The sequence below is a fragment of the Leucopleurus acutus genome, assembly GCF_964270905.1.
Source record: "Leucopleurus acutus genome assembly, chromosome: X".
NCBI classification, from domain to species: Eukaryota; Metazoa; Chordata; class Mammalia; order Artiodactyla; family Delphinidae; genus Leucopleurus; species Leucopleurus acutus.
In genome coordinates, this window is record NC_139148.1 from 62,763,505 (window position 1) to 62,777,126 (window position 13,622).

Here is a 13,622-nt window from a genome sequence, read left to right on the forward strand (position 1 = left end):
AACTGAAAAAGTTTTATTCATGGTAGGACAAAGTATGTTTGATACAATTTTTTATGTCTTCTTTATCTTTTATCTATTTCTCCTTAAAATAATTTTAGAAACTTTGTTTTCTTGACTATTAATTTTAGGTAATTAAAAATGAAATAAGCTGACTGGTGTAAGATATCACTCTTTTATAACGCAGTAAAATGAGACTTTGCCCACATATACACAAATATACTTTGCTGATCCAAGTATAAGTCATGAATTTTCACAGTTCTAAGGTAAGAAACTGTAATTAATTTAATTACAATCAATTAGTAAACTATATGTCAAGTCAATATTTTGAATATATTGTATTTATGTTTATAGTTTGTCCACACATGAAATTATCTTTGGAGATAATATTACCCATTTAATGTATCTCTTCTCCCTTGTACCTTAAACCAGAGTTCTTCCTTGCCCTCCCCTGGTTCTAAATTATCTCCTCTATTCACCTGCAGAGTAATTTAGGTCCTAATTTCTTCAAATGTGCGTATTCAATTTTACCAGTAAACAAAAGGCCCTCTGGTTACCAATTCCATACCTAGAGAGTAGTTTGAGATTATAAGTAGCAATAATTATTTCTTTATACCTCTTACATGTGCTACAGTATCACTGAGTGTCTACGTGTAGTGCATTAGGATAAGCATTTACCATACCATTTACTAGCATTTGACAACTTTGTGAGCATAGATGTAATTTAGTGAGGTAGACGTAATTTACATACCCATGATAGAAAGCAAGCTCTATGTAGGAAAAATATATATGTTGAAAAAATACTTACTGAATCAAAGAAAGAGCTGAGCAGGTGAATTTGAAAGCTCTAGGAAAGCAGAAACTAGGGAAGGAATGTGAACTTCAGGTTTCACGAAGATGGAACTGTGGTTAGCTGCATGGAGTGGACTAATTTTATCCTAGCCCTGCCACTTGAGACAAAAAGATTGTCTTCCTTAGATTCAATTGGAAAAATTCTAGGGATGGACCCAGATGGAACTGACTTGAATCACATGAACACTTCTGTGGCCAGAGATACAACCTCCACTAGAACCAAAATTCTAGGAGTGGAAAGAGGAGCAATTTTCCAAAAAGAAAGGGATATTTGCCAGAAGGGGGAGATATCCTAGGAATACACAATATATATACATAGGGATAGATACTTTACACATGAGAAAATCGGAACTTAGTAAGTTAAATCATTGCCAAATAAATCACACAACTACTAAGTCATGGAGTAAGGTAAGAATCAAGCACAGTTGTTTTCTCACTGTAAAACTCATGGAATTCTGGCAGGGAAAAAGGAGTTAAATAAATTATATATCTACTACTGGATTTTAAAGGAATATACACACACACTCCAATACTCCAGTATACCAGTTTGGTGTACTAGATCCTTTGAGAATCAAAGAATCAGACTAGACCAATCAATTTTAAAGAGAACTAACTGTGAAGGCAAATGGCTTTTGCAATATCCTTTCACTCATGGCTCCTAGGTATACTTTTTGCTGAATAAGTTAGATTGGTAGACACTATTGTTATCCCATTATCTCTACAAGCTATATGGACTCAGATATGAATAAAACCCACTTACTTGATTTACATCTGGGAACATACACATAAGTTTTTTGTATATATAACAGATTTTGGCAAATATATGAGATGGGGGAGGTAAGTGTACACTGCAGTAATAAAAATTTAAAATTAATACACATTCCTTTTTTTTTTTTTTTTTTTTTTTGCGGTACGCGGGCCTCTCACTGTTGTGGCCTCTCCCGTTGTGGAGCACAGGCTCCAGATGCGCACCGCTCCGCAGCATGTGGGATCTTCCCAGACCGGGGCACGAACCCATCGGCAGGCGGACTCTCAACCACTGCGCCATCAGGGAAGCCCACATTCCTATTTTTAAAAAGTCCCTTATACATTTCTGCCACCTCAGGCTCCAGTCTCTTTACATTTTAATGAGCCCTGTTTCTCATTTCTCTCTTGAAATCAAGCAAGCCATTAAAGATGCAAATAGTTATAAAAAAGCAACTAGAGCAGAAACACATTCCTCCCAATACTTTAAGTAGAATAATCCAATCCTCTTTATTAAGAGGATTTTATTAAGCTCTATAAATAGCTCTCCTATTGATTAAGCTCTCCTTACAAAGCCTTCCCAGAGGCCCAGTTTTTATGTCCATGAGATCTACACACGTGATAAAAGCATAGATTAAGAGGAAGTCTCCCTCCCATCATTATGTCCTTATTCCCTTCCACAAAGGCAACCACCATTACTATGGTCTCATGTACCTTTCCAGAAGAATACAGAATCAATACACAATCAATATGTGATCAAATCCTTTTATATATTTATTTAATTTTACAAAAATGATAGTATAATATAGTTTTCAACATGTTGCTATCTTCACTTAACATTTTACCTTAGAGGTTATTCTTCATTGGTGTATATAGCTGTCTCATAGTGTTTAAGAATGTCTACTGTATTTAGGTCTTCTGCCCATTTTTGGATTGGGTTGTTTGTTTTTCTGTTATTGAGCTGCATGGGCTGCTTGTAAATTTTGGAGATTAATCCTTTTTTGCTTCATTTGCAAATATTTTCTCCCATTCTGAGGGTTGTCTTTTGGTCTTGTTTATGGTTTCCTTAGCTGTGCAAAAACTTTGAAGTTTCATTAGATCCCATTTGTTTATTTTTGTTTTTATTTCCATTTCTCTAGGAGGTGTGTCAAAAAGGATCTTACTGTGATTTATGTCATAGAGTGTTCTGCCTATGTTTTCCTCTAAGCGTTTGATAGTTTCTGGCCTTACATTTAGGTTTTTAATCCATTTTGAGCTTATTTTTGTGTATGGTGTTAGGGAGTGTTCTAATCTCATACTTTTACATGTACCTGTGCAGTTTTCCCAGCACAACTTATTAAAGAGGCTGTCCTTTTGTGTTTCCATACAAATTGTGAAATTTTTTGTTCTAGTTCTGTGAAAAATGCCAGTGGTAGTTTGATAGGGATTGCACTGAATCTGTAGATTGCTTTGGGTAGTAGAGTCATTTTCACAATGTTGATTCTTCCAATCCAAGAACATGGTATATCTCTCCATCTATTTGTATCATCTTTAATTTCTTTCATCAGTGCCTTATAATTTTCTGCATACAGGTCTTTTGTCTCCTTAGGTAGGTTTATTCCTAGATATTTTATCCTTTTTCTGCAATGGTAAATGGGAATGGTTTCTTAATTTCACTTTCAGATTTGTCATGATTAGTGTATAGGAATGCCAGAGATTTCTGTGCATTAATTTTGTGTCCTGCTAATTTACCAAAGAAAATATACAGATTGCCAACAAACACATGAAAGAATGCTCAACATCATTAATCATTAGAGAAATGCAAATCAAAACTACAATGAGATATCATTTCACACCGGTCAGAATGGCCATCATCAAAAAATCTAGAAACACTAAATGCTGGAGAGGGTGTGGAGAAAACAGAACACTCTGGCACTGCTGGTGGGAATATGAATTGGTACAGCCACTATGGAGAACAGTATGGAGGTTCCTTAAGAAACTACAAATGGAACTACCATATGACCCAGCAATGCCACTACTGGGCATATACCCTGAGAAAACCATAATTCAAAAAGAGTCATGTACCAAAATGTTCATTGCAGCTCTATTTACAATAGCCAGGAGATGAAAGCAACCTAAGTGTCCATCATTGGATGAATGGATAAAGAAGATGTGGCACATATATACAATGGAATATTACTCAGCCATAAAAAGAAATGAAATTGAGTTATTTATAGTGAGGTGGATGGACCTAGAGTCTGTCATACAGAGTGAAGTAAGTCAGAAAGAGAAAGACAAATACCGTATGCTAACACATAAATATGGAATCTAAGGAAAAAAATGTCATGAAGAACCTAGGGGTAGGATGGGAATAAAGACACAGTCCTACTAGAGAATGGACTTGAGGATATGGGGAGGGGGAAGGGTAAGCTGTGACAAAGTGAGAGAGTGGCATGGACATGTATACACTACCAAACGTAAATAGATAGCTAGTGGGAAGCAGCCCCATAGCATAGGGAGACCAGCTCGGTGGTTTGTGACCACCTAGAGGGGTGGGATAGGGAGGGTGGGAGGGAGGGAGATGCAAGAGGGAAGAGATATGGGAACATATGTATATGTATAACTGATTCACTTTGTTATAAAGCAGAAACTAACACCCATTGTAAAGCAATTATACTCCAATAAAGATGTAAAAAATAAAATAAAAATATAAAGTGACAAAAAAAAGAATGTCTACTGTAGAGATGGACTGTAATTATGTAAATAGACCTTACCAATGGACTTGAACATTTTCCCATTATTTCACTGTAACAGTGCTACAGTAAATATCCTTGAGCATGTACTTTTGAAAAAGTATATTTGTAGGATAAATTCCTAGATGAGTTATCCCATTCACATTTAGTAACACAGATATTGAATAATATAATTAACAAATATTTATTGAGCAGCTACCTTGTGCCAGGCACCATTATAAGTGCTTGGGATACATCGATGAACCAGGATCAAAAATCAATGAACATCTATGAACAAAAATCCTTGCTCTCACAAGGCTTATATTCTCCTGTGAAAGGACAATCAACACCATAAATAACAAATAAGTAAATCATATAGTGAGTTAGAAGGTGCTATTTTCTATGGGGGAAAGTCAAAGCTGTATAAGGGAAAATTGTGAGTACATGTAGGAAGCACATACAATTTAACGTAGGGTGGTCAAGGTAGGCCTTATTGAGACAGTGATATTTGAAAGAGGTGAGAGATATTCATGAGGCTATCCAAAGAAGCATTTTCCAGACAAGGAGAGTCAAATGTTATATATTATTTCACTAACCACATCTGTTTTAGGTTTTCTGTTTTTCTTTTTTCTCCTTATTTATTATACAGTACTTATTTTCTTAGTTTAGTTTTGAATCTTTCTTTTGATAATTTGGAAAATTTGCCTTTTTTCTAGTTGTTACATTTATGAACACAATTTTATTTAATGTTTAATTACTGATTTCTTTAAAAAGTATCTATTGACTTGTTATCATGAGCAATGATAAGAAAAAAATCAGTATCTAATTTTTGTTGATTATACTGTTTTTCATAGGGCATTATTTAAATATATACTTATGTCTGTTACTTACCTTGCCAGATTTTTTGATCCCCAGCTATAAAAGAAATCCCCCTTCTAGTCCCAACTTTTGCTAGTTATATTATGTTCACATTGATAGTACTCATAAAATTTAAATTGTTTTCTGTTTAACCATATATGTTTGTAATATTAGTCCTATAGTTAAGTTGATTTCATGCTCACCATTGGTGCTTTTGCATTATATCCTCCATTCATTTTTTTTTTTGGTGGCCTAAAGTTTATCATTCTCCTAAAAAGGCTCAAGAGAACTCTATTTCTCAAGCTCTTGCATGTTCAAAATATGTGTGAAAAATTTTTGGTGCAGGGAGCAGGAAAAGGATTTGTTATATATGTTGAGTAGGAAAGGTTTGTGACTATACATGTGAAAGATCAAGTTACAGTCTAGTGACTATATTTCTCATTGAACTTCTGGCTAATCAATGATTTGATTTCACTCCTGCTTCTGATTTGCCATTTAGCTCTCAGAGAGTTTGCAAAAGCCTTAGAAGGCAAAATTAAAAAAAGAAACTTGAATAAAAAGTCTTAATATTAGAAAATAGAACATTTGCCTACTTCACTATGTAAATTAGAAACCAATAACCAACATTAAAATAATAGTTAAATTGTGTTCTCATACATTGGAATACTGCATGATCATTAATAATTAAGCTTTTAAAATGTAAATTAAAGTTCAGGAAAACACTAAGCTATAATGGTAAGTTTTGTTTTTTATTTTAAAGCAGGATACAAAATTGTATGCTTGTTAACAGTTAAAGTGGGGTTTGGAAGAAAGTATTAATTGGTATTATAATTAATTCTTCTCTGCTACATTTACTACTTTTTCATTTATAAAATAAATATTACAGAGGATAATACTTGTAAAGTGCTTAGAACAGTGTCTGGCACACAGAAATAGTACAATATAAGGTGTTTACTAAAAATTAGTTAATTCATATGTGTATGTATTTTGGCAACGAAAGAGCATGATTAAAGGTTACTTACAACAGACCGATGTTCCTCTAGTTCTCCTTCGGGTCCCTCTTCCTGGACAGGGTACTAAAGTTTTTGCAAAATATACCAAAACCGTAACACCTGAACTTCAGCAACCTCATGGCAAGGAATGCTTTTTCATCTCTAATAAGCTTCACCCTTTCATCCTCTGCTTTTCTGTCCTCCAGACCTCTCATTCATTGTCCTTACCTTCCTTTCCCCCTCCTATGTCCTCTCCAGTCCTTTTCCTTCTCCCTTGCCAAGCCCATTCCAATTTGTCCCTGGCCTTGTCCAAACAGGGCTCTGGCCCCACCTCTCCCTCTCCAGCATTCTGTTAACCCTCTCCCCTCCAGCTAGTCAGGACATTCACTGCTCCCTGAGCCTGGAAGACCTCTATTCCCCTTTCCTTGAAGAACACATCACTGCTTGTCCCTCTCTTTCCTTCTTCCCCTCCCTCTTTTCTTCTCCTTTGTCACATTACCACCCCTCTCAACCACTCCATGAACTCCCTCCTTCACTTATTTCTAATGGTGGAAACCAGGGCCTCACTGTGATTTTCATGGAGTCTAGGTAGTTTTACCTTCTTGGTACCTTTTTCTCTATGATATTCATATACACATAAACGAATAATATTTTACATCTCTTTTGGTATAAGACAAAAATAATCTAGGACAGATTATTATGTATACATTGTTATTATTATAATATTCATTTTCTTCTGATTTTAAAACAAATCAGAACATCATTGTAGACTCTTAAAAGTGTAGTGGGGGCTTCCCTGGTGGCACAGTGGTTGAGAGTCTGCTTGCCGATGCAGGGGACACGGGTTCGTGCCCTGGTCCGGGAAGATCTCACGTGCCATGGAGTGGCTGGGCCCGTGAGCCATGGCCGCTGAGCCTGCGCGTCCGGAGCCTGTGCTCCGCAACAGGAGAGGCCACAACAGTGAGATGCCCGCATATCGCAAAAAAAAAAAAAAAAGTGTAGTGGCCCTAGGAACAGTGCATACTATACCCAAAGGATAAACCTGATCTGCTAATAACTCCCAACCAAATCCTCCACCTGGTACTTGAAGGGACAAGGCCATATCCTTAACTCCAATACCCTCAGAAGAAACACAGTGTTTAACATTTGTATTAACTTTATTTTAGAATGAACAAACATAAGGAAAAAGCTTAACTAATCATGTAATTTCCATAAAAGAGAGGAACATTCCAGAAAAGAAAATGCATACTTTAACCCCACTTTGCAGAAGTACATGGCACAATTTATGGATTTAGAGAAAATTGTTTTAACTATACCTCACTGATAAAAAATAATACAGCTGGGTTTCTGAGTAGATCACTATATCACATAAAATACAGGAGCCTATAAACAACAGTCAATAACAATAAATGTAGTTTTGCTACAAATGTTTTATTCTTATGCTAGTAGTTTCTCAAATTACAAATCAAGTGCATTTTAGTATAACTTGCTGCATTTCTATAACAAAGAGTTGAAGGCACAGTTAGTGCAAGCAGAATAAAGCCCATTCACCAAGAAGGCTGGGGAACAGAGGCACGCTTTGCTTTTTCCAGGAAAAAAAAATCTCCAAACACATATATCTCAGTTACCAGTTCTGGTAATTTTTCATGGCTAGAAACTAACAGCAACCTGACAAAAGCCATGAATTCACAATACCAAGGTTTACATACGCTTAGAGAATTCACTGCCTTCTACACTTCTTTAAAAAGTTTACACTACTGGAGTGCTAGATGGAATGCGTTGTTAAATATATTTGGACAAAAAAATTTTTTTAAATAAATTAAATATATATTTGGACATAGTTTTATACTGAGAGTACCAGGAAGAGACAACACTTTATGACTGTAAGTAACTTATGGTTAAGTTTTGGTTACTGTAAACACAGGCAGACTCTTAACCTGGGGGCCCACACACACCAACCTCCCTGCTTCAGCTATCAATATCTTCTTCCTGGGGGTCCAGGCTTTGGCCTTTAGCACCCTCAACAGCAGCCAACCCGTTCTCATGAGTGACTTTGTCATAAGCCAGCTCATTACATTCCCTGATCACCCCCTCTTGCTCGGTCTCAAGTGCTTCTCCTGTGAAATACAGCACAGCTCTAGGGATGACAAACGTGCGCAAACTGTGAGCAATGAAGACGTCTTCCTCATCTTCATCGGCATCCATACCCCACCGGAGAGCACTGAAGAAGTTGAAGAAGGACTCTCGGGGAAATTCCTGGGTCACTGTGCGCAACAGTCCCCAAAATCTGTGCCTCTGCTTCTTCAGGACCGTTTGCACAGTGACGTTCCTTCCCTCATTCCAGACTATCTTGCAGTCTATGCAATGCTCCACCGCAGATCCCCTAAACGGGTGGGGGTCAGAGTAATGGAGCTTAGACTTGACCGTATAAGTTTTGGTCAGCACCTCATTTGTGAAGTAGTCGTTGGGTTCAAAGTGAAATTCCAGAGTGAAGGCGAGCGGCTCGTCGGGTTTTGAAAACATGACTTTCACGTCTCGCAAGAGCTTCAGAATGGGCTCGTCATATTTCTGAATCAATGGAGAGATCTCCTCGACGTTCTTTAAAACTGTGAGCCAGAAATCAGGGATCCCTGTAGGCTCCTCTTTCTCTTCATCCACATTATGTCCCTCAATTCCTCCATACTCCCCAAACACCTCCTCCACATCCTTGAAATCTTCCTCGCAATATTCCTCCAAGTCCTCATACTCCGGATTCTCCTCCAGACCCTGCATCTGAGCATTAGAATAATCTTCCACCTCATTATAATCATTGTCCTCGGCCTTGGACTTCACCTCACACTCCTCTTTCATGGGCTTGTAGAGTGCATTGATGATCTGGTGTCTCTTTTCCAATAAGGGCCAATAGATGCCAGCAAATTTCCTCTCGATGGAATGAAATTCCCTCAGGTACTTGGCATCTAGGCCTGCGGATTTGGCCTTAAGATTTTTGAGAGCGTACACTCGGTGTTTAACTGCCAGAGGCAGGCTCTCAGTAAAGCTCTCGTCTAAGGAGTACCCCATCAAGGCCTGTGGAGAGGATTCGGCTGCCACCGCGCCGATTAATGGGCCTTCTTCACCGGCTGCACCCTGTTCCCCAAGCCCTTCCATCATTAGCTTTTTCACAGGAAAAGACTCACCAAAGTGGAGTAGACGGCAGTTGGTTGAGACGTGGGCACCGGTGGGGGCTAAGATGGAGGCAGAAACGGAAGCGGTTGAGGCTGCTGCGGAAGCTGGACTGAGGGGGAGGAAGCAGAAGAGGGGCAGGCGGGTACAATACTGGAGCAAGCCTAAGGCTGCAGCCAGAGCAGCCCACTAAATGACCTTTCTCACTAGCTGCCTAAGCAAAAGAAGGAGGTGCCTCAAGCCCATTTCTCAGAGGATGACCCTCTAAACTTGTTTTGCTTCAAAGCTCACCTTATTTGCTAGGTAGCTGTGATTGACAAGCTCTTGTCCAATGAACGACTAGATCCATCACATTTCCAGCCCCCCCCCCACCGCCGCTTCCCAGCGGTAAGGCTCCAAAATTTCTAGACTGGAGGGGTTGAGAACAATCTAGTAGAGGAGGAGCAGATTGAGACTAACCTAAATCTTAAGTAAACCTGAGAAAACTTTATCTTAGAAAACCAAAAAGTACAGGCTAGGGGAGTTGTTAAGAGTCCTGAAACGTGACTTCCAAGTCTCTCTTATATGGAAAATTAATAGATCTAATACGGATGACCACTAATTGAGTGTTGTTCAATAATCTTTTCTAAAATGTACATGCTTTCTTTTTATCCCATGTTTAACGAGTATTACAGTTAAAAAAATTCCAAAAGAGCTCAAGGTTGCAGCTATAATGTCAACTGATTACAAAAACAAACAAACAATAGGAATGTCTTTAGCCCATTGAGATTATTACATTATTTTATCTCCTACTGTAAGGACACATGTGCAGGGCGGGAGGGGGGAGAGACTTTTATATTCAAATACACAAAGAAGAGAGAAGGGGGTAAAACATTAAAATATTAACAATGAAGATCTTTAAGCAATGTTGACTCCCCAGAGATTTCTTTTATTTTCTAATTTTGGATTTTCAGAATCTCTATGAAGAGTGTACATTCTTTTAAAGTTGTATCAACTCTGATAACATTTACTAGGGAAGAGTGAGATGAGATGGAATGGGGGTAAAGGAGGGCCTATGGTGACCAGTGCCCACAATTATATGTATGACTAGTTAACACTTAACACCTGAATTATCAGTGTCCCAGAATACTGCTGCTGAATTGCAAATTTCCCTCCCTCCATGCTGGCTGTTTTGGAGGTAAAACAAAAAGATACTCAAATGTGAAGTAATATTCCTAAAAGCAAAACATTTGCCTTGAAATTCTGAATAAATTGGAAATATTCAACGACTTGGCACTAGGGAAAAAGTTAAAGACATAAAAATGTATTAACAAGATGGAATAAATTTCCTACGGTAGGGAAACCAACTAGTTTTTTCTTGTCCATACTTCAATACTGATCACATATAATTTAAAATTTTTGATTTTTAAAGTGTTTGTTATTATATTCCAAATTTAACAGTTAACTGTTTTTTGTGTCATAATCGCAGAAATAATCATAGAGTGTTAGTGTATTTCTTTCCAGGTTTTTAGATGTGTGTGTGTGTGTGTGTGTGTGTTTTAATTTAGAAAACTGTAAACACTGTATTATTGCAGTGCTTCTTCTCACTCTACCACACAACCTCCCTTTTAGATGATAGGTTTCTAAGGATGGATGACTGGTTGTTTTATAGTTGATGTGGTGCCTGTGCTACTTTCCACTCCAAATTTCCATTTAAAAATCTTTCTTGATAATAATGAGGGAAAAAAAGAGGACAGGAAGAGGAGAAGAAATGGGAGTAGAAGGAGGAGAAAGAAAACAGGGAAGAAATTCTTCTCATTGGGCTAAAAGACCTATGGTAGAGAGTCACAAAAATTGGAAGGTCCCAGAAGGTGCTTTGTGTAGAGGATGGAGCAAGGAGCTTAAGTAGAAAGTAAAGAAGAGATGTTCCTTCCCTCAGTAAATATTATGTAAATATTTAACCACTACAATTTGTCTGTGTGTGCCTGTGTTTGATTAAAACATATTTCATTTAAAATAGACTGAAGGTAGAAGGCTCAAATAACATGAAGTTTCAGTCTCATATGTCAGTCCCATAGTTCTATAATTATGAATCCTACATTGCTTGTTTTTTTTTAATTCTATAATTAGAAAATTATTTTTCCTCTTCTGATAAATATAATACAAGCTCATTTTAGAAAATTTGGAAAGAAACTTGTGGTAGGTAATAAAACCACTAGCAATCTCACCATTCTGAGAGAACTAATGTGAATATATTGATGCCTCCCCTTCTTTTCCTCTTTGGGTGTTAATAACAAATAGAGATTTTGAAAAATTGAGATCACATAGTATTGACTCTTCCATACCTGCCATTTTTCCCCTTTTAGTTTCCTATTAAAAGGATCTTCCCATGTCAATAAATAGTCTTCAGAATTACCATTTTAAAGATTATTCACTGATATTTAAGTGATTTGAATAATTTAATAATAATAAATGAATAAAAAGATAGATTCATTCATGTGACTTGCTTGCAAATTTTGCTTTATAGCCATATAAGAAGTCTTCAAACCAAAAGGAAAATACCTGATTACATTACACAAAATTAAACATTGCCATGAAGTATCCAATATATACTAGGAACCCAAATTTGTTTTCTTTTTCCTAATCTCTCCTTTGATCTAGCTATCTATGTACACACACACACACCACACACACACACACACCTCTAACTTGCATAGACAAAGTGTAAAAGGTGACAAAGACTCTCTTTGACCAAACTTTAGACAGTTTCCTCTAAGCCCTCTTTTGACTAGCCCTTTTCAAAAATTTCCTCAAGCTTACCTGGTTTGATTTGAGTAAGAATCCTGCTAAGCCAGTTTAAAGAGAACCCCCCTAGTCTTGATATCTGATCAAATTCCTCACCCCCCACCATCCCCCAGGTGATAGCTGATCACCCTGGCCTGTCTTCAGCAAGAATCGTTTTAGATCAGTTTAGCAAGAATTACCCCTATCCTTGATGTCTTCTGTTAGTAATTTTCCATCCACTTATCCCTCCAACCTGCTCCTTGGCTATAAATCCTCACTCTTTCTTGTACTTGGAGTTGAGCCAGATCTCTCTCCCCTATTGTAACAGTCTTAATACCTATCACAATAGTCCTGAATAAAGTCTTCCTTACCATTTTAATGAGTGTCAGATTAATTTTTCTTTAACAAAGGTTAAATAACACAGAGCCAATAGTTGCTACACCTGGAGTTGTGGAATTTGGAGTAATTTCAATGCTTTGTTTTTCTATTCGTTTATTAGTATTTCCTAACTATATTTTCACAATTCATACTCAATTTGCATAATTAGAGACATGAATAAATGAATGAATTAGAGGAGAATAAAGAAGAAGCCCAAGTCTTTCCAATAGTAAACAACTCATCTCCCTGCAGAAAGAGCTCAACTCACCAGAGATTCAGGTAGTTTGACCACAGTAAAATAATCTGCTACTTTCAGTGTCTTCTGTCCATAGCAGGCCCCAGTTAGCTTACACTTTTTCTTTGACTATATGGCTTAAGTATCTTGCACACCCTAAGGATTTCAAAACACTCGCTGCCCATCATCTAATTTCTAGATAACAAGTAGACTAAAATTTTTGGACGTCTATCATCCTAGAAATGTTACCAGCTGGCTTCAACTTTGAGAAAGGAAACTGGTTTTCAGAGAATTAAGAAGGCTAAGACATATATTCTCATGATATCCAAGTGCAATGACAGAAACATAAATAACACTATTGAATTATTTCTGTCTAAACTTACAGTTCTAGTTGCAATGACTAAGAAAATTTTTTATTTGGCATGAAGTAACAATTCAATAACTACTGCTCTTTCCTTGAAAAAGTTTTTTCCCCTAAATTTCCATAAGGACAAATATAAATTACCAATTCTCAAAGAGTGCAGGTTGCTTTAGCTTATCTTTCATTTAACTATGGAAAATTATGCCTCTTTTATAAATATCATGGAACTTTAATTAGCTGACAATAAAAGTCCTACATAGCCCTATAATATTTCTAATTTTAAAAGAATGGAATAAAATCAGAAAAACTGGTTGACAAGTATTGGATGCACACTTTCTGGCAGTTTATTTTTTATCTATCTATTTATGTCTGTCTGTCTATCTATCTATCTAGACACACCCTTTAGCTGTGTGGCACATGAAAGTAGATACTCCAAACACGGGGCAAATTAAATCACATGGATCTATTTCAAGATATTAAGTTTAGAGAAATTAATCCATGGGTTTCCAAAAAAAACAAAATCTCTAGTGAATTGACTAAATTGCCTTCTGATGACAACATAGCTGATA

The 13,622-nt window shown here is 36.9% G+C and overlaps 1 protein-coding gene across 1 annotated transcript; it reads right to left on the bottom strand.

The window, feature by feature from the left end:
* Positions 1–8,122: 8,122 nt before the first annotated feature.
* Positions 8,123–9,304, bottom strand: LOC309978127 (nucleosome assembly protein 1-like 2; the record flags this gene model as incomplete). Its single annotated transcript, XM_082864484.1, has 1 exon — positions 8,123–9,304. The coding sequence occupies one exon, from the start codon at positions 9,302–9,304 to the stop codon at positions 8,123–8,125; it is 1,182 nt and encodes a 393-aa protein (XP_082720610.1).
* Positions 9,305–13,622: the final 4,318 nt, after the last annotated feature.